This window comes from Peromyscus leucopus, chromosome 6, assembly GCF_004664715.2.
Source record: "Peromyscus leucopus breed LL Stock chromosome 6, UCI_PerLeu_2.1, whole genome shotgun sequence".
Lineage (NCBI taxonomy): Eukaryota > Metazoa > Chordata > Mammalia > Rodentia > Cricetidae > Peromyscus > Peromyscus leucopus.
The window spans coordinates 8,908,306-8,929,318 of NC_051068.1; the positions used below are offsets into that span (position 1 = coordinate 8,908,306).

Below are 21,013 nucleotides of genomic sequence, written 5' to 3' on the forward strand. Positions count from 1 at the left end.
CATGTCTGCCTGCAAGCTGCCACACTCCCAGCCTCCATGCTCTCCAGGCTGATGATAATGGACTAAATCTCTTGAAACTGTAAGTCGTCACCTCAATTAAATGTTTTCCTTTATAAGAGTTCCTGTGGTCATGATATCTCTTCACAGCAATAGAAACTCTAAGGCAACCACTAATGTGAAACCTTTGCTTTGCTAGTACAATTGAAATCTTCTGGGAAATGTTTACTGAGGGTCAGCCCACAGAAGCTGTGGTCCAACAGCGCCAAAGCTGCATCCCATTTTGGCAGCCAAATTTAGTAGTGTAAGAGTCTTGCAGGTAGTCCTGGTTTGGAAGCCATGAAGGGGTGTCATGAAGGGCAGCTGAGGAGGTACCACAGGAAACAGGTCAGGCCACTGGTGGGATGCAGACTCCAGAGCAGTAAAAACCCCAAGACTGAAGTGGTCATGGTGAGCAGCTGAGGCCTGGCACCATGTGCCACGGTCTGAGTCCCCATGAGAGGCTACTGATGCAGTGCAGTGAAGAGCCCCAACATTTTAGAGATGCCAAGTACCATGGTACCACCACCAATGACACAGCAGTAATGCCAGGCTGAACCTAGAAGATAAGCTGGGTGTGCTGTAGACAGCAGAGCCGCAGAAGTGACTCAGGCCCTTTGGAGCCCGGAATGTGCGTGTCCCAGATGAAGCACTGAACGTTTTTCGATGTTGATTTTGATTTTGCTTTGACTGTGACTGTGTCCTGGGCCTTCCCTCTTGGAGTAAGAACGCATTTATTTTGATTTTAGGAGCCCACAGTTGAGAAACTTTGAACTTCTAAGGAGACTTAAGAGTTTTAAAGAAATTGTAGGCATTTTAAAGAAACTTGGAACTTGGAAAGGGACTTTGGATATTTTAAAAAGATTGAACTTTTAAAGTGTTTGGAATGTTAAGGACTGTGGGACCTTTAAAATTACTTATCCCTTATATCGTGATATTAACATGTAGTCTTAGGGGCAAATGAGAAAGGAAAGGTCCTAGTAGAATAGTAGATGTGTCTGTGTCATGTTGACAAGGAGTTAACTGTGCTTGCTAATTTTATGTCAACTTGACAAAAGCTAAAGTCATCTGAAAGAGGGAATTCTCAACCTAGAAAACCCCCCACCAGACTGGCCTGTGGGCAAGCAGTGCATTTTCTTGATTAATGATGGATGTAGGAGGCCAGAGAAGTGTAGGTGGTGCCACCCCTGGGCTGGTGGGCCCAAGTACCAAAAGAAAACATGCTGAGCAAGCCATGAAGAAGCCAGGAAACAGCACTCCTCCATGACCTCTGCATCTCTCCCTGCTTCCAGGTTCCTGGCCTGACTTCCCGGGATCATGGACTATAAACTGTAAGCTGAAGTGAGCCCTTCCCTCTCCAAGTTGCTTTTGATCATAGTGGTTCACAAGCAACAGAAGTCCTAAGACAACTGTGCCGACTTATTCCAAGGTAATTCATCCACTATCACAGCTAGAACCATCACACCTTCACATCCATGCTGGTGATTCTCCAGTGTAGATCTCTATTTCAGAGCCTACTTCCAAAGGATTTTCAACCCAACGTGAACTCAACTCACTTGAAACGTGCTTCTTCTGAATGTTCCATCTCAGTGGATGGTATATTAATGCCATAAAAACAATGTGTCTTCATTTAATTCTTTACACCCTGTGCCTCTCCATCTTGACCTCTAACATTCAATTATGACTTTTTCCCCATTTCCCCCTATAACTCTCTTCTGAATTAACTTTTTATTGTTATGGCCAAAATACTTGACAGAAAGAACTTAAAGGAAGAAGCATTTATTTTGTCTCATGGTTTGGCCCCATGTGCTTGGTCAGAACATCATGGCCTGGGAGTATGTGTCAAAAGCATCTACTCCCTCCTTCTAAAGTTTCCAGAAATCTCCCAAAATTGTGCCCCGGCTGGGGATACAAGCCCTCAGTCTATCAGTCTTTTGGGAGGAACTGCATGGTTAAACTTTAACAGCTTCTTAACTACTAGCTTCTAGATCTCACATTCGATCACCACCTCCAGGGAAGCTAAAGCTATACTTTCCAATCTGTGATGCTCACAAACAAGCCATCAGCCACATACAGCTTACAGTGTACCTGAAATGTGGCTACTCTAAATTTAGATGGTAGTGAAAAACACACACCAGACTAAAGATTCAGTAATTATAATAATATTTTTTAATGTACAATACCTTAAGTAATTACTTTATATTGGTGGCATGTAAAAGAATATTTAGACACATTTATTAGGTTAAACTGAACATATTAATGAGACATTAATTCCAGCTTTTTCAAAACCCTTCAACCTATCTGTAGGAAACTCAAAATTACATGCAGATTCCTTCTACTCTACCTGGCCAACACCTAGGCTAAACAGGAGGAGCTCCTTTTGTCCAGGCTCTCTAGTTGCTGGTACTATTTATCTTTGAAAAATGACTACTGATGGACTACGAGCAGCTTATGGACAAGAGACTGACTCTACCTGGGAGTTCCCGAAGTAAGGGTGCAAAAATAAATATCCGATAAATATATAAACAATAAATTAATTAAACACTATTTTGGGATTCCGCATTTATGGATTTGCACACACACAAAAGAATACTCACTAGTAACCTAACCAACACATGTGCTTTCTAGGTCATCTGTGAATGTGCACATTTTCCTAGCTGAGGTCAAATACAGCAGTGTTCTCTTTTGTGACATCAACTATCAGGATGCACATAAGGCTTCTTTCTTCTATTTACTACTTCTTTTTGAACTTTGTTCTCTGTTTTGCATTTTATGTCTTCTGTTTAAAATGCCCCCAAATACCATGCTGAAAAGTTCTCTAGTATTCCTACATACAAGATTGCGTTGTGCCAAACAGAGGTGACAGGTGTGTAGATAAAATACCAGGTTTGAGTTATAGTCCTGCTAGCCACACAACCAATGTCAACCATATATATGAAACAAGGTGTCTTCAATAGAAGTAAACATGACAGAATCGCTCATTAACAGTGAAGTGTGATTGCAGGAACCTACAAGGAATGCTGTAACTCTCCTAGAAACAAGGGCTCAGAATGTGCTACCTCAGTGTTCTACAGACTTCCAAAGAAGGCACTGTATTTGTTAAATAGGGGTGATTATATATTGACTTTTTTTTCAAAACTCATGGAACTAAAAGTAAGCTTTATTTTATATAAATTCCAACTTTAATCTTAGTTTTTAAAAAAACATTAGTAGTTAGGATGAAACAGTACACTGTCTGTGTAATTCTTACTTAAATATTAGCAGCAATAATAATAATAATAGGATAGGTTAAGAAGCATAAGGAAAAGCAGAGGAAACTCAATGGCCTCGGGTTCTAAGTTGGCTCTTTCACATCTTAACAAGAGGCAGAGTCTACTTTATGGAAGCCACACGCTTATTGCATCTAAACAACACAAGTGAAATATGTTCTGCATATGTGTATACATGAATATGAGACTGGGTTTACTTACAAGACGGCAATACCAAGTCACTGAACGACATGAACTGGGTTGTGGGGTGAAAAGCTAATTACCTAGATTCTCTTCAAGCTCAGAGAAATGCAACTATGATGAAACTGTCTTTAATCCTTAGCAACAAACAACAGCAAAACCCCAAATTCTAGGGCACACCAATGCCAGGAAGACCGCAGGGCAGAGCAGACAGTCTCTGGGCACATGGGTTAGTTCACATCCTGAAGGATTTCCCACCCCTGGGAACACCGCTGACTCGGGCCAGGCTGCACCAGCACCTCACCACAGGGTGTCTGGAGGCCTCTGCCGGCCTACAATGCAGTCATGAAATAACACGGCACCTGGCCCTTCGAGCTCCAAGCACGGACTGGAACCCCAAGCAGGGCTGCAAGCTGTGCCAGAGGCTTGAATCCAAGTTCACTCCACTACCACTCGGGACACTTGGAAAATCCGCAGGACTTGAGAGTTCTGAAGACCGTTATGTGACAGCAGCCACGCACCTGCGTGCCAGGGCCGATGGCTATCCCCAAGGTCAGCTGGGCCCCGAGCTGAAGATGAGGATGCCTCGCGCCCGCTATCACAGCGAAGCTTCAAGCGGTCGACTGCAGCCAGCTCTGCACGCCGGAAGTGCACTAATCCGCAGCACGTGGGGTTGCCAGGGCGCGCTTCACGTGACTGGGCGGGGACTCGGGAAGCCTCGAGCCAATGGGAGCCCTGAGGGCGGGGCCTGCGCCGCGCCCGGGCCTATCCCGGAAGTGTGGAGCCGGCGGGGCGGGCCCTGGCGGGGCGGGCCGGGGCGGGGAGCCGGGTGTGGGAAGCGTGGCGGCCCCGCCCCGTCTCCTGGACCAGCCGCGGCCGCCAGCGCCGCCGCAGCCGCAGGGACCGGCGGACGCAGCAAAGGCGTGCGGTGCGGGCCCGAAGGTGAAGACCTGGGGCCGGGCCGGCGGGGCGGGGGCTTCGGCCAGCGACGCTGGGGTCCGGGCGAGGGGAGGAGCCGGGATGCACGGGAACCTGAAGGCGGGCGAGCGCGGGACCGCCGGGCGCAGGCCCCTCGCCGCTGGGCCGAGACCGGGGTGCCAGGGCGGCGCCGCTGCGGGTGCTAGGCGCGCTGAGGGACAGGTGCTGCCGGCCGGGCGCCCCTGTCCCAGCCTTCCCTGGACCTGCGGCCTGGCTGACGCCCCGGCTGCGGGGATGGGGTGGAGGCGCCGGGCCCCGGAGCCCGGCGCAGGAAGGTCGTGGGCACTTCTTGGGGTGGGGTGGTGAGGATCGGACCTGCTGGCCCAGGGCTGGTGAAGCCTTCACTCCCCTGCGAGCTTCTCTGCGTCTGCCCTCCCTACCTCCCACCAAGGGCTGGAAAACTTTTTAGAGGCCTGAATGGCAAAGTATCCATCACTCAAGAGTGGGTGTCCTATAAATGCAAGTATAACGGGCCAGGGATGCTCGTTGTTACCTGCCCCCAGAATGAGACATGCCCTTTATTAAAAAGCAAACAAACTTTTTGCGTAGTTCCCGCAGAAAAACCTCACATCTCCCCAGCCCATCATGGCAGACGAAATTGATTTCACTACTGGAGATGCAGGGGCTTCCAGCACTTACCCTATGCAGTGCTCAGCCCTGCGCAAAAACGGCTTCGTGGTGCTCAAAGGACGACCGTGCAAAATCGTGGAGATGTCAACTTCCAAGACTGGGAAGCATGGTCATGCTAAGGTAAGACCTTCCAGGTCGTTCTTTGGCGTCAGCAATAATATCATTTGTGTTTCATTCTACATCATGAGGTTTCTATATTTAAAATAACTTTTTTTCATCCCTTAGTCTCTGAATGATCAGCTATTAACTCTGAGTGCTCTCCTTTAATTGAGTCCTTAGAATGTTTCATTAACTGGAAACTAAAACTTTCCTGAATCTGGTGATCCAAAACATCTCATTTACAGTTGAAACAAACCTGTTCTTAGAATTCTAAGAGACCTGGTCTTCATATTCTGTGGACTTTTCTAATTGAAGTGCTGAGGTCTGTAGTGTGTTGAGTTTTGATTCCATGAAACTGTCAGGTGTTTACTGAACACCAGTTCTATGACCACTGCTACTTTTTTTTAAAGAAAATAAGATGACCTTGGAAAGGGGTGAAAGAATCCATTCCGATCAGTGTTGGGGTTGTGCCCTGGTGTAATGAGCTCCTGACAGATCAACGTGTTTCCTGTTCCATGTTAGGTACACCTTGTTGGAATTGATATTTTCACTGGCAAAAAATATGAAGATATTTGTCCTTCTACTCACAACATGGATGTTCCAAATATTAAGAGAAACGATTATCAAGTGAGTACTGATTTCCTTAATAATACTGTTTCAGATGTCTTGAACACCCTATTTAGTAGGAGTTTGACAAGACTTGAGAGTAGTTTTACAGGGTCCTTTGCTCTCCAATTTTAGTAGACTCCACTTATCTTACAGATTAGAGAAATAGTGTTTTGTTTTATTCTTGATAATATTTGTGCTTTTTTTAAAATTATGAAATAGGAGATCCTATATGCCTAGGCTGGCCTTGAACTCATTTGTCATCCAAGGATGACCTTCAATTTCTGATCCTCCTGTGAGTGCTGGGATTACAGGTTATGCCCTGTTATGCTGTGTTGGGGATCAAACCCAGGGCCTGTGCATGTTCTAGGCCAGCACCCTACCATTCCTGCTGTTCCTCCAGCCTCTGCCCCTGCATTGGAAAGGCACTATATTGGACCAGTGAGATGGCTTCGTAAGAAAGGCACTTGGTGTCAAGGCCTGGCCCTGAGCTCAGTTCCAGATGGAGACAACTGATTCCTGTGTCCTCTGACCTCCACACAGGAGCTGTGAGACACATGTGCCACATACATACATCCACTAAATGAGTAAATAAATCTAATATATAGTAAATTTACTGTTCTCTCTGTTGTAAACTATTTCAGGTTTAGAGAATTCCTTCCTAAGTGTGGTATTTCTTTTCAATGAGCAGACCTAAGACTTCCAAGACTGGAATTCATATTCCTACTAACCAAGTTTTTACATGTCAGAATCTGGTATTTTTGAAAGTATTCTGGTATTCTAGGAAGTAACTTGAAAACCATAAATATAAAGTGCATGGCCACTGAGTACAAGCAGAAAATGAAAAACTATGTAATTGACTTATTTATATCCACTAACTGTGACCGTCTATTAACATATGTATTTTATAATACAATTTTAACTTATTTGTACACACATATATATATGTATGTAATCTTCAAGTTTTAGTTCCAGTTACCCCTGGAGACAGGTCGTGTCTAATGATAGCATTTTACAGTTTGGAGTGTTGATGGTAACTGACCTTCTAGAATGTGAGAAGTTCTGATTGATCATGGCTAAGCAGTTCTTGTATCAAACGTGGAGTAAAATAAACTTTCCATCTTCTCTGTGTGAGCTTGACCCTTAGCCTTAAGCTGGTCTGCCTGCACCACAGAAGGTTTGGGAAGGTCCACATTACCTCGTGCACTCAGTGACTTCCTTTGAAGCTATCCATGTGTAAACATTTTCCTCGTTTTAATATGGTGAACAGTTTTGTGTTTTCACTATGCCACTTATATTTTCTGTATTGAGTCCACACAAATTTAAAATACTTTGATAGTTCCGTCAACACCAAAGCGAGTGGTGTTTTGAGTCAAGCAGATCTAGGTTGGTCTGGTCCTGGCACTTTCTAGCCAGGTGGTCTTTACACAGTGTGTTTCCCACAGTATGCAGCCTTCAGTCTACAAACCAAGGGTGATTTGGAAAGTGTGTGGCCATAGCAGCTGTGTATGCCGACAAGTAGTTCTGTTCTGCTTCACATGTTCTGTGTCAGATTCTACTTGATCATCTCCATGTTCTCAGCTCACTGGCTTTAGATGTGGTGTAATAGGCCCTCAGGAAACAGTTAAATGGATATGTTTATTCAGTGTGGTGGTGTATAAGATGATTAAGGCTAAGTATAGAATTTACTTTTGCCAAGATGGATTTCTTTTCTCATCCTGTCTGGTGAATGTCTTGAATACTCAGTATTCATCGTATTCAGTGGTGTTTCCCCATGTTCCTACCTGTTGATACTTCGTCAAGCTGACACCACAGTTCACATAATTGCTATGGTCAAATTAATGAATCATTGATTGAAGCTTAAAACTGAGCATAAAAGGACGAATTTGGTTCAGGTTTTATGTGGGTGTTTAGTAAGGTCCAAGTGTGCCCCTCGCTTCCTGTACAGACAGGTCTAATACCAATGCCAGCCATATCACAGGCCTAGGGCAAAGGGGAGAATTACTCACTGTGGCCCTGTCTCTACTGCAGATGTTCGCTTGGCTGGTCACACAGTTTGTGCATGCTCATTCATTCTCTTTGAAGTGTTCTGCGGTGGGGGTGCTTGGGTACCTACTCAAGCATGCACCCAAGAGGCATTATTTACTTCTCCCTAGTCTCACCCTTAGTGTGTAGTCCACATGGCACAGTGGATAGTCAAGGATGGTGTCAGTCGATTGGATCTTGGTCTCTGTTTTGGCACTTATTACTGTGTGACCTTGGTTGGCAAGTTACTCAGTCTCTCTGGTCTCTTTCATCATAAAATTGGGATGTGAATAACAAGCTTCTTACGGGACCGTTTTGAGGCTTGGTGAACACTCAGGACCAGGCCTGGCATAGGAGGTCGGTGAACACTCAAGACCAGGCCTGGCATAGGAGGTTGGTGAACGCTCAGGACCAGGCCTGGCATAGGAGGTTGGTGAATACTCAGGACCAGGCCTGGCATAGGAGGTCGGTGAACGCTCAGGACCAGGCCTGGCATAGGAGGTTGGTGAATACTCAGGACCAGGCCTGGCATAGGAGGTCGGTGAACGCTCAGGACCAGGCCTGGCATAGGAGGTTGGTGAACACTCAGGACCAGGCCTGGCATAGGAGGTTGGTGAATACTCAGGACCAGGCCTGGCATAGGAGGTTGGTGAATACTCAGGACCAGGCCTGGCATAGGAGGTCGGTGAACACTCAGGACCAGGCCTGGCATAGGAGGTTGGTGAACACTCAGGACCAGGCCTGACATAGGAAGTGCCCAGGGTCTGCAGCTTCCCTTGGCATTGAATGTTTATTTCTAGTCGTTCAGTTAGGAACTTGGTTCTGTGAGCTTTCTAATATGTTTATTATACTCTGGTGGTTCTCACTCCCCTCTCCAAGTGCCTTGGTTAAATCCCTGCTTCTGTTATTATCTGGCTTTCCTATACCAGTTCCTTTGCATCTGCTGAATTCAATATTTTGAGTCCCAATTTGACTGCCAGCCAAAGTAGATTGTGTACATCTATTCATTGTAATAATTTTTTAAAAAATGGGAGAAGAAATATGTTAATATTTACAGATGTAATTTGTGTATTCTTAAAATAAATTCAGGATGCAAGAAAGTGTCTCCTGACTCCCATTCCAAGATTGGCCCAGATTAGAATTGCTAATTTCCATTAGTTTTCTCAAAAGAAGTTATAATTGTCTGGGGCCCTGTGGTGGTGTAAAATAGAAAATGCATTCAGGCCCTTCGGGAGAATTCCCAAATTGTCAAACGTAGAACTGGCTTGTTAGGTTATTCTTTGGAGTCACTGTTTTAGAATTTACACTCTACTACAGAGTCAGTGTTTTCTGGACTTGCCACACTTTTCTGTCGTTTGAAGACCATTCCTCGTAGGGGAAGCTCTGAGTACACGACATATAAAGTGCATATCATAGACCCTTAGGTGATCAGTAGACTGCCAGAATTATGACTTTTGAATCCACATTGCATTTACTTAGCGTTGTGTGTGTGTGTGTCCCTGCATGCACACACGTGGGGAGGTCAGAGGACAATTTTCAAGAGCTGGTTCTCTCCATCTATCATGTGTGTCCTAGGATGTAAGGACTTGTAGGCAAGAACCTTTATCCCCTGAGCCATCTCACAGCCTCCATATTGCAAATTAAAATAATAGTAATAAAGAAAATAACGATGCTCTGATTCCCTGTGCTTGAAATCTTGTTATCATTTTAATCTGTTCTGTGAGTGCCTTGTGTTCTTGAAGGAAGCATTCTGTCTGTGAGAATGGAAGACCACTAAACCAGAATTTAGGAAGAAGGGCAGGTGTATTGCTACAGGATCATTAGAGATAACAGTGAAAAGAGCCGTGATAGGTTAAAGCCAATGGCTTCTCCTTACAGGAAAAATAGCAGCTTGTATTATATTGTAACCTGTAGAACAGTACTGAGGCCCACAGAGTGGAATCCAGCAGTAACAGTGTTTCATCTAATTAAGAGCCTCATTTACAGCTGGCACCCACCAGTGAACATCTGCTTTCATTTAGAGAGGTCTGTGCATAGACCACTACCCTAGAGCTCATTAACAATTTTCCTAGCTTTGTTTTTCCAGTGTCCTCGACCTTCCAACCCAACCTTGACTCTGCCCATATGCAGTAGAAACCAATACAGTAGAAGTCTCCCCAGCGCCACCAGTTGTCACAGCCCTGTCTGCATGGTCCCTCCTATCTTTCATGGCCACTAAAAATGATTCTGAAGTTTCTGTTTTTACAGAAAGAATTCCCCATCAAGCCATTGGTATAAGTTCACGGGGGAGAAGTGGTCAGCATGGGGGAAGTGCTCTCTGAGTCTGAGCCCTATCGTGTTATCTCGTGATGCTTCTTCACTTCATGTGGCCTGTGCATTCCCAACAGAGTGACGGGCTGGGTCAGGTGACCCGCCAGCCGATGCTCATCTTACTGATTTAGGTGATACAATAGTAATGTTTAAGAGTTCACTTCACCGGGGGCCAGCATATTCTGAGAAGTAGCTGAAGGTGCCAGGGAGAGACGGCTGAAGTTGGAAGAAGAAAGTCTCACCTTTCATAGTGACGGCTGCTTGTTTTGAAATAGAATGTGAAGCCAAATTCAGAAACTGGGGCTAAGAAAGCACTCGTAGTGACAGTCTTCCCCGCCACCTGCTGTGTATTAGTAATACAAACACAGGCAGAAAACAAAACAGAGCCACCCTTCCCATAACCCCCCTCTCTACGCTCTGCCTTATTCTGGGCACATCATTGGCAGGATCTGTGGTCACTAACGGCCCCTGCACCCTTCCGATTATCTCGTCCTCTCTCAGCCAACTGCGCCTCTCCGCAGCATTTATAGTTCCAGTGCTCTCGCTTTCTAGAACTCTGCATCTTTTTCCCTGTGTACTTTTATTATTTCTCTGTGTATGCATGTACGCACACTCACGCATGGTAGTAGTCAGTTCTCGTCTTCCACATGTGGATCCAGGAGTCAAACTCAAATCATCAGGCTGCTGCAGCAAATGCTTTTCTGCTGAGCTTTCTCACTGGCTGTATTTTTCTTTTTCTTTTTTTTTTTTTTTTTTTTTGGTTTTTCGAGACAGGGTTTCTTGTGTAGCTTTGTGCCTTTCCTGGAACTCACTTGGTAGCCCAGGCTGGCCTTGAACTCACAGAGATCTGCCTGCCTCTGCCTCCCGAGTGCTGGGATTAAAGGTGTGCGCCACCACCGCCCGGCTGTATTTTTCTTTTTAATGTGGCATTTTCTGAGTATCAAAATCCCACATACATATCACCTGGATTTGATACTTATCAATATATGACACCTCCTACTCCTTTGAAAAGCATTTTATTTATTCTTTGGAAATTTCATACATGAATGCAGTGCAGTTAGATGATGTCTACTCTCCCTCCTCCAGCACCCCCAGGCCTGCCCCTCCCACAGCTCTCCCCAACTTCACATCTCTCTCTTTATTACGTAACCCATGGGTCCAGTAAGTGCTGCATGTGCACATGGTATAGATAGATAGGGCATCATCCGTAGGAGTGTGGGAAACCAACTAGGGCCCCTGCTGAACTCAGGGCCACATGCCTCTGCCTCTGGGGTGTGAGGATTAAGGGGTTAAGGGCATGCACCGCCACACCTGGTGGAATCTTAGGTTTTTCTGTAACGTTATTAGATATATATGTCATCATTGCCTCATTCCATTCATTTCAAGGAAACAAAGCAATGATCCGGTATTCCTCCATTTCTTTGAGAGCCAGACTACTTCTGTGGAAACTCTTCATCGCTTGCTTTGTTTACCTTGAGGACTAGGGCACACATCTCCTGAGTACATTCTCATGCATGTGTACAAATACACAAGGAATAAATACATCACTCTGCCTTTGGTTACCAGGGATTTTAACATTTAAAAAACACCTCTCCCTCTCCTCTTTCCTCTCCCCTCTCTCCTCTCTCCTCTTTCCTCTCTCCTCCCTCCTCTCTTCTTCTCTTCTTCTCTCTCTCTTTACCCCTTCCTTATCCTTCTCTCCCTCATTCTGTGTGTGTGCATGCATGTGCGCATGCATGGGTCTATATGTGTGCACACCGGGACACACACACACACACACACACACACACACACACACACACACACACACACACCACGATGGAACTGTGGAGGTCAGGAAAACTTGAGGGACTTGGTTCTCCTACTGTGTAATAACTGAGCTCAAATTGTCAGCCTGGCAGCAAGTTCCCTACCCACTGGGCTCTCTCACCTGCTCCCATATCAGTTTCTGAAACTATCTGTTCCAGGTGTGCACTGAAGATAACCGATAAACTGACCTTTACTAGGAACTCAAGCAACAACATATTTGAGTTTCAGTACATTATCTTTGTCTTCCATATTAATTTCCAGGTGGTTTTGTTACTGGCCAAAGTGAGCTTAGTCACACTAATTCCTGAGTCCCTTTGGACTGTGCCTAACAGTCCTGATAGTTCCTCATACTCTAGTAAAGTATGAGATTCATTATGTACACTAACCACTCTGAATGTGAAATCACCTGGTTTCCCAAGTAGCCCTTGATTATTTTAGTAAGACCTTTTAGTAAAGAGAAGACACCACATTTCAGTGCCAGTAAGTCTCAGGTGCTAGTCAGGAGTCTGGGACACCAACTGTGTGTATTAAATGTGTTCTAATCCGAAAGGCTTTGAGAATTTAACAGTAACACCATTGGCTTCTTCCTTCCTTTTGAGAGAAAGAACCATATTTAGACCATAACGATCTTGCAGCTACCGCCCTAGTAGCCAGGTGGTCAGGGTTAGCATCTCTATTAGTGTGATAGGTATATTTGCCTTCTGGTGTGATTGGTACTCCAAGGATACATCATTTAGATAGTTTCTTCCAAAAATACATTACATGGATTACAAGATAACAAGGCAGACCCAGACTGAGCGACATTCTCTAAATGAAGTCAGTGTCAATGTCTTGACAGGCAGGGTGACAGAGCTGCTCCACATTATAAGAAACGAAACCCACACAACAGCAGAGAACTTCAGGGTGTTATCCAGGCACAGGAAGTTGCTATCAGACTATCAGGACAAGTGGCACATTTGAAGACAGGTAAAAGATTAGTTTGGAAAGTTTACATAAGAGTGTGTCCGTGTTTGGGGGGTAAATGCACTGAAGTGTTTATATCTGAAAAGTCGTGATCTGTGAAACGTGTTCTCAAATGATTCAGTAAAAAACAAGAATGTATAGCAGTGTATTTTGTATACTGTATGTAGGTGTACACACACACACATACAAAGACATACACAGACAGTTTAGGTGCTAACAAGGGATGAATCTAGGTAAAGATGGCCACCGTTTAAATAATTTCCTTAATGTTCATATATGTTCGGCTTCACTGCATGCTTATATTACAGTTATGCATTTTTGTCTTGAAATACTTCATACATTTCACCACAGTTCATTTCATGAGTTCTGACTCTTAAAACAATATATTTGTAAATAACTATAAGATCCCATTGTTATTATCTGGCTCCTGCGTTTCAGTCACTGGTAGCAATAGGAACCCTTCATCTTGAAGTATGGCACTCTACCTCAGGAGCCACTGAAAGGGGACAGTCTGCCTCCTGCAAGCGCCTGTCCTCAGAGATGTAAACACTGCGTGTGCCTCACACTGCTTGTACTTCACTGTTTACCCAGCTACTTCCCCAAAACTTGAGTGACAAAAAGTCCATTGTTGTAGATTTGTACACTGGGCGAAGATGTGTTGCTGTGATTGGTGTAATAAAAAGCTGAATGGTCAATAGCTAGGCAGGACCGCATAGGTGGGATTTCCAAGGACAGAGAGAACTCTGGGAAGAAGAGAGGCAGGCAGACGCAAAACAAATTGGAGATACAGTACAGAGGAGAGGTAATCCAGCCATGTGATAGAAGGTAGATTAGTAGAATCAGGTTAACTTGAGTCATAAGAACTATTTAAGAAAAAGCCTAAGCTAAGGCCAAGATTTCATAATTAATAATAAGTCTCTGTGTCATTATTTATGGGCTAATGGTCCCCACAAGAAAATACTGCTACAGTTCATAGTATTCACTGTGTAGAATCAAGGCTTGACTCTCCTATGCATAGCAAGCCTGTTAAGTGGTGTTCATGGAACACTTTGAAACTCCTATATGTTATGCTGGCTTATATCATAGAGCTGGTTACAGATGTCAGGGCCCATGTCCCATTACACACACACACACACACACACACACACACACACACACACGCACACACGCACACACGCACATGTATGTATGTATGTATTATGTATGTATGTATATATGCATGTATGTATATAAGCAGCTGATAGTCCAGATGAGTGGTTTTTGCAAAGTGTCTTGGAACTGTAGGCACACTGATGGTGGGGACTTGCTGTTTTCCTCATTCCTGTAATAAAAGAGTATGTATGGGGCCGGAGACAGCCCAGCAGTTAAGAGCAGTTCTACTACTGTTCTGTAGAACCCAAGGTCAGGTCCCAGCTCTCACACTGGGAGGCTCACAACTACCTTCAACTCTGTCTCCTGAGGATTCTGGCACCTCTGATCTCTTTAAGCGCCTATACAGATAAACATACAGATGCACACATGCACAGCTACACATAATTAGAAAAATATTTTTAAAGCATTGTATCAAAAAGTGTGCTTTTTTTACGGGTTAGATTATGACTGTAAGCTAAGGTAATGTTAAGAGTCTGTCACCATCCCTCCCTGAAGGTCTACAGACAGTCAGTGGATCCTAGTGGAAGGAGAGATCTCTCCTTCAGCGGTGTAGTGCCAGAAAGCTGCAGCAGACTCCTCTAAACAACCCTCACCCATGCTCCGTAAGCAACCCTGATAGCTCACCAAGAAATGAGAAGACTTGAAAATAGAAGAGGGGCTAGTGGAGATCAGCTGCAGGGGAGGAGGGGTCAAGAGATGGTAACAGGGAAATAAGATCAAAATACTATATAATATATATATATATATATATATATATAGAGAGAGAGAGAGAGAGAGAGATGATAGAGTATATTGTATATTTTATATATGTATGCATTTGTGTATAGACATATAGATGTACAGAAGTGTTATAAAAATCTGTTAACACTGGTCTGAAGACCAAAAAATTTCCACTTCATTTTGCTTGTAATCAAATTATAAAATGCATCATTTTAATAGTGAAAAAACTAAAAATAACTTTGATGTCCACTAACAGAAATTTTTGCATACAGTATGTTCATGTATACGTGTGGCGGTTAAAGGGAAATAGTTATATTTTCTGATTTACAAGGTTTCTAAAGCATATTGCTAAGAAGTTTCCTGCGGTAAATCGTTTCCCTAGGAACAGCTTTGTCGTATTGTGTCTAACTATGAATGCCCTGGCGGTGCAGGAAGTGGTGAGGCTAGTCCAGGGACTGGATTACACGTCTTCTGGGGTATTACACATGCCTGAAGTTTACTCTTCTTTTCTTTTTGAAACAAGGTCTCACTATTTAGTACTGGCTGGCCTGGAGCTTGCAATGTAGACCAGGTTAGCCTCTGCCTCCCAAGTGCTAGGTAAAACTAAAGACATGAGGCATGTTAGCATTTTGAATGCCACAAATCTGTTAATGTATTGCTGTGTTCTTATCCACCCTAATGTGTGTTGCAGTTGAACTGTGTAAACATTACAACAAAGAGGATATGATCTAATCAGTATGCACTTGTAATTTCTTCTAATAGCTCATATGCATTCAGGATGGTTACCTTTCCCTGCTAACAGAAACTGGTGAAGTCCGAGAGGATCTTAAGCTACCAGAAGGTGAACTGGGCAAAGAAATAGAAGGAAAATACAATGCAGGTGAAGATGTGCAGGTAAGACCAATGGCAGACTCTCAAAGCCATGTTTTTAAAATGGCCCTGAACAGGTCAGCATAAAACTATAGGTGCAGACCTCAGCTTCCTGAGAGCCTCTGCTTTGCAGGGGTCATTAAATGAACACCTTGCTGTCTGTGTGTTTCTTCACCTTTAATAAAAATAGTTTTCATCTGTTCACACACACAACAATAATACATAAAATAAATTCCAAAAGCTGTGAAATACAACTTTAAAATACACTGAAATGTTGAAATGATCTCCATAAAGCAATTTCCATGGCATCCTTACAGACCTATTACCAAAGAAAGCATCAGGTTTGGAAGGTGCTTTTGTTTGTTGGTTTTCTTTGTTCTGGATCGACATGGAACTCCATACTTATTTTAGATCTACCTATGAGTTTAAGGAATGAAAAAAGTACAGAGGGGAAAGATGAACTCCTTGTTCTAACTCAGAAGTATAATATGAAGTAACTGTTGATAGAGTGTGTCCAGTTTACTTGGAAGTCGTCCTGAGCTACCATCTGAGGAATTCTACTCTAGAAAACTGTCCTGAAGATAGGCTAACTGCTTTGGATTACCCCTTGACAAATTCATTATAAAAGAAATCCACAAGTCTACAGTATTGGATGAACACAACACATCTTTTCTGCGTATTACCTCCTGAGTAACTCTTTGCTTGCCTTTCCCCTTCTAGGTGTCTGTCATGTGTGCCATGAGTGAAGAATATGCTGTAGCCATAAAGCCCTGCAAATAGACAGGACCATCTGCACGAGCAGGTCCATTAGGTCTGGATCTAGTTGTCCCAAAGCTATGGCCTTCATAAGCAACCTCACGTTTTATTTTTGTTATGTGTCTATTGTTTTGAAATTGTGCTGGCTTAGTTTTGCAAGCAGTTAGCAACTTTAAAAGAATATATCAAGATATATAATTTTATAAGTATCTTTCCTATAACATTCCTGCTGTCTTCAGTATGTGACCGTAAGAAACAGGTAAAATAGCTTCAGTAGATGTCACTTGTCTGAGCAAATCACTCCTGAACTTAAGTGGTTAACAAACCAGGGTTTTAATTCAACAATGTAGCATCTAGTGCAATAGAAGTTTCATGCATTTAAGTTGAGTTGTTCTTTGCTGATTCCAGACTTAATATCTAGAATTCATAGATTATAAGATGGAATTGTCAAAACTCCAGGCTCTGTGTGGCAAACACACTTCCTGAAACTAAACTCATCAAAAAATGTCGTTATCTTGGTGGCCAAGTGTCCCATGTATCCCCCTCCATTATGGTTTTCTTTGTCAAATTGGTGATAGACCTCCATAGGGTTCAGTACCTGTTGTGGTTGGCAGAGAAGATAGAACTCTGGGGTAGATCTGAGCAAGTGCTAAGGAAGACCCGGGACAGTGGCCAAGAGGGCAGTGGGCGTTGGGCTTTGTTTCAGACCTTCCAGTCAACACACAAAGTAGAGTGGGCTCTAGTTATGGTTTTGCCTCTGGCTGTGTCCCCAGCCCCTGCCCCAGCACCAGAAGGACGGGCCTTACAGGGACTCTGCCCAACTTCCAACCATTATTTGTGGGTGTTCATAATGTTGGTGATCCAGCCCTTCTCACAATTTTTTAAGTATATTTGTTTTTGACGTTAGATATAATTAGGAATTCTTAAGTTGCTTTGGAATTCTTGACTTGATTTTTTTAAATGTCTCTATGCTTTTCTAAAGTGAAATAGACATAAACCATGGAAGAAGTATTACCTTATTTGAAAATCAACTTATTTTAAGTGTGTGTGTGTATATATATATATATATTCTCTTGTGACTTCTGTTACTGATGTAAATCTAACCAGGAAAGGATTCTGTGAACTGGATTATTTCAATATGTTGTGGGTGATGCCCCTCCATTTCTGTTTAGATTTTTGGATTGTATGTAGATTGTGTCCAGAATCATAGACATAGTTCTGGGTTTGTGAAGAACTCTGACGAAAATCACAATCATCGCATTGGAGTGCGGCTTAGAACAAAATCCTGTAGCCCTTGATTCTCTGACCCTGGCTCTCGGGTCTCTTCCTTGTCTGCACCCGCAAAGTCCTGTGTTCCCATCTAGACACACCTCTGTGACAGTGCAGCTGATCTGATCAGCAGTGGGGAAGAGCAGTAGAAATGCCAAGATTTTAGTTGCTTAATTTGTATGCAGTTTTAAATTTTGTCTTAGCCTCCACAAACCAATCCAGAGAAGAAGAAAGATACTTTAAGAGAAGTTCCAGGAAGAGACTTCTAAAGCACAAGAAAAAATTCAAGTCATAGCCAGTTGACTTTAGTGTGACCTTTTAGCTTTTGCCCATGCAAAGCACAATTAGGAATTGGGCTGAAATCTTCTTAAATATGTTCTACATACTGCTTCAGATTTCCGGTGTTTTTGTGTGTACCTTAGTTGTACTGATTGGTGTGTTACCCACAGGAATTCCAAAAAGTTATTTCTACTGTTTCCTGGTCATCTGGCCAATTAATAACCACGCCAGTGTTTTGATTTCATATTACTTCAGGACTAGCATGCCCTTGTTCTTCCTAACTCGTCAAATTTCACATGAATCTCTATTTTCCTTTGCAGTGTAAGAGTGAATAGCAATGTATCTCTAGCTCCATACCTTGAATGGCAAAAGTATTTCATGTTAAGTACTATATGAAGTAAGTGTACATACTCCAATATGTATAGATCTTAAAGATACAGGACTGTTTATTTTCACATAAATGTTTCTCTTAGAGCAAAATATTTCATTTAGTACAGGGAAGCAGGGAACATATATATTTTTAACATAAACCAGGAATGGCGTCTTTGGACATGAGAGAAATGCTAACAGTTGATCCCTCGTGCTGGCAGTACTGTTGTAGCAGATCTCCAGTTTCACAAGCACCGTGAAGAGAGTGAAGACTCATTGGATGTCACTGCAAATTCATGTCTGTACATTTTTCTTTCTTTCTTTGCTGTTTAGACAGTATGAACAGGTTGAATGTTTCATTCTAGAACAACATACTGTATTTCTACTGTGAAGATTTTGTTACACTGGTACAGTCCTTTGCCCTCTGACCCTTGGGCCTTAACTTGGCCTTCTAATCCTTGATGCCCTGAGAGGGCTGCCAGTCACTTGGTTACCAACCAAGCTCTTGACTCTGTTCCCCCTCACAGTACAGATTTTTGTGCCAGTGCTTTATATCAGTGACCAAAACTCTTGAGGCCAGGCGTGATATCTTTAGCAGAAGATACTGCAATATGATATTTAGAATATTTGGGGACACATGCTTTTCATTACCACATGGTGTGTGTGTGTGTGTGTGTGTGTGTGTGTGTGTGTGTGTGTGTGTGTGTGTATAAACACACTTAGCTCTGTTCTTTTCTCAAAGTCCTTCCAACTATTAAAGTACTGTAGTCTGTAGTGCCTCAAATGTTGGGTTTTTTAATAAGTTTTCCAGAATTTGATTTTATACTTCTAAGGTTTCCCAATTAGATTGTTTCTAGTTGAGCTAGAATTTGGATGCATTGTTCTCAGGGCTGTTTGTGCTAAGAGCTGCAGTGTTGTTATTTTAAAGCTAGCTGTCTACAAACAGATTGCAGGTTTTTCTCGTCATAATACTGTAATACATATAAACAGAAATTCTTGTATAACATAATTAAGCTATATGGTAAGTACTTAAGAAAAATGGGAGCATTAGTAGCAGCTGTACTGGGATCTCCCCAGTGGTCTTGCCTTGAAATCTTGTTCTTGGTTATGTATCTGTTAGTATCCTTTTGGCGTGGACCCCAAAGAGGGTTTTGGAGCCGGACATTGATGCAGTGGCTCTCAGACACATTCAAAAACAGACAGGAAATCCTAACTCTTTGGGTATCTTAAAATGTTTACTTATTGAATTCATATTTGCCATGAGAAAATGCAGATCTCTAGTATGAAAGCAAAACTATCAAAGCATATTTCCATAAACAGTCTATTGTGGCGATGAACCTTCAAATCTTGTGATGTTCAGGTATGTTTCCTAGTTCTCAAGCCTTTGTTTCTCTTAGCATTCTGATGAGTAATAGGCAACAAAGATTTTTTTTTAATCTATGGTAGAAAAATCTTAAAATTGAATCTATTAACTTAAATCTATGAAATGTGTTCTCTGAATTGGACAAACAGCATTATTATTTGATTGTACAGGGAACATTGGAATTTAGCTATGGAGTACAGATGTTCTGTGGAAACACAGTTTGGAGTCACTGTGTAATTTAATTTGTCTATTACCTAAACACTCAAAAACCAACATAACTACCAGTGAGGCCAAGTGCCCGAAGAGAGCTGTAAACATCTGGTAATCTGTCTCCTTCATGTGGAGGGTACGTCTTCGGGCTGTGCACACAAGGCCATCACCTGCTGGAAACACTTATTGCCAAGCTTTTCCATCACTGCTGGTCACATCGTTAAACAGATCTGACCCTATTAAGTAACAAGGGAGGTTCTGTATTTATATGAAGTTCTTAGAAACCATTTCTTGATGTTGGTGGGACTTGGTTCATCTTACTTTGAGACTGTACTCTTAGAAACACTGGATACTAAACTATTCCGCAGTGACTGAAGAGCCTATTAAAGAGCACAGCTGCATTCATGAGCTGATTCGTCATCATGGTTAATCGACAAGTACGCACTCACTGTTATTATGAAGTATATATACTTCAAACGACTAGTTCTAAACCACGACTTGAAATGACTAGTTGTATGTGATCATGGACTTTGCCCTCCTCCCAGAAGAAAACAGAGCAGATGACGTTGTCTAATCCATTGGCACTTTGTTAGTTGTGTATTTTTTTTTTTTGTCTGAAATATAGGATACTTCTTGAATTTACTTGCAAATGTTTTGGTTAAAACTAAAATTGTAAGATCTGGATATTATAATTGTGTGTTTTACATTTTAAAAATGAGTAAACTTTGAATGTTAAATCTCCAGCTATACTAAAATACCCTTTAAAATGCAGAATCTTATTAATGATAACATTTTGTTACCTTAAAATATGTCTGTTAACTTCATGTTATATTAAATGAAAATAAACTTAAGAGTGCACAATTCTTATATGTGTACATTCTTAAAATATTTTTGTACTACAAAATTGTATTCACTGTGTATAGAACTTCCAAAAAAAAGCCTTCAATTTTTATAGTCTCATGTGCTAGGTCCTTACTTGTGGTGTATACCTTTATGGCTAAGAATAATAATCTCTAACTTTGAGTTCCCGGCTAGATATGAACTTGTCTTCCTTTTAAGTTCTGAAATTTTTTGCTAGCCAGGCATGGTGGTACACCAGAGGTTACCAGGAGGGTAATCC

The 21,013-nt window shown here is 42.6% G+C and overlaps 1 protein-coding gene across 1 annotated transcript; it reads left to right on the top strand.

Annotated features, from left to right (window-relative positions):
- Positions 1–4,319: 4,319 nt before the first annotated feature.
- Positions 4,320–20,370, top strand: Eif5a2 (eukaryotic translation initiation factor 5A2). The gene is made up of 5 exons (XM_028875815.1): positions 4,320–4,427; positions 5,013–5,213; positions 5,715–5,819; positions 15,540–15,671; positions 16,368–20,370. The coding sequence occupies exons 2-5, from the start codon at positions 5,049–5,051 to the stop codon at positions 16,425–16,427; spliced, it is 462 nt and encodes a 153-aa protein (XP_028731648.1). The 5' UTR covers positions 4,320–4,427; positions 5,013–5,048; the 3' UTR covers positions 16,428–20,370.
- The last annotated feature ends 643 nt before the right edge of the window (positions 20,371–21,013 follow it).

What these genes read in the sequence shown, in the direction of transcription:
- Eif5a2 (XM_028875815.1), top strand. Translation starts at nt 5,049, where the DNA reads ATGGCAGACGAAATTGATTTCACTACTGGAGATGCAGGGGCTTCCAGC. An exon ending in GGAAGCATGGTCATGCTAAG is followed by an intron (nt 5,214 to 5,714) that starts GTAAGACCTTCC and finishes GTTCCATGTTAG; the next exon opens with GTACACCTTGTTGGAATTGA. An exon ending in ATGCAGGTGAAGATGTGCAG is followed by an intron (nt 15,672 to 16,367) that starts GTAAGACCAATG and finishes TTCCCCTTCTAG; the next exon opens with GTGTCTGTCATGTGTGCCAT.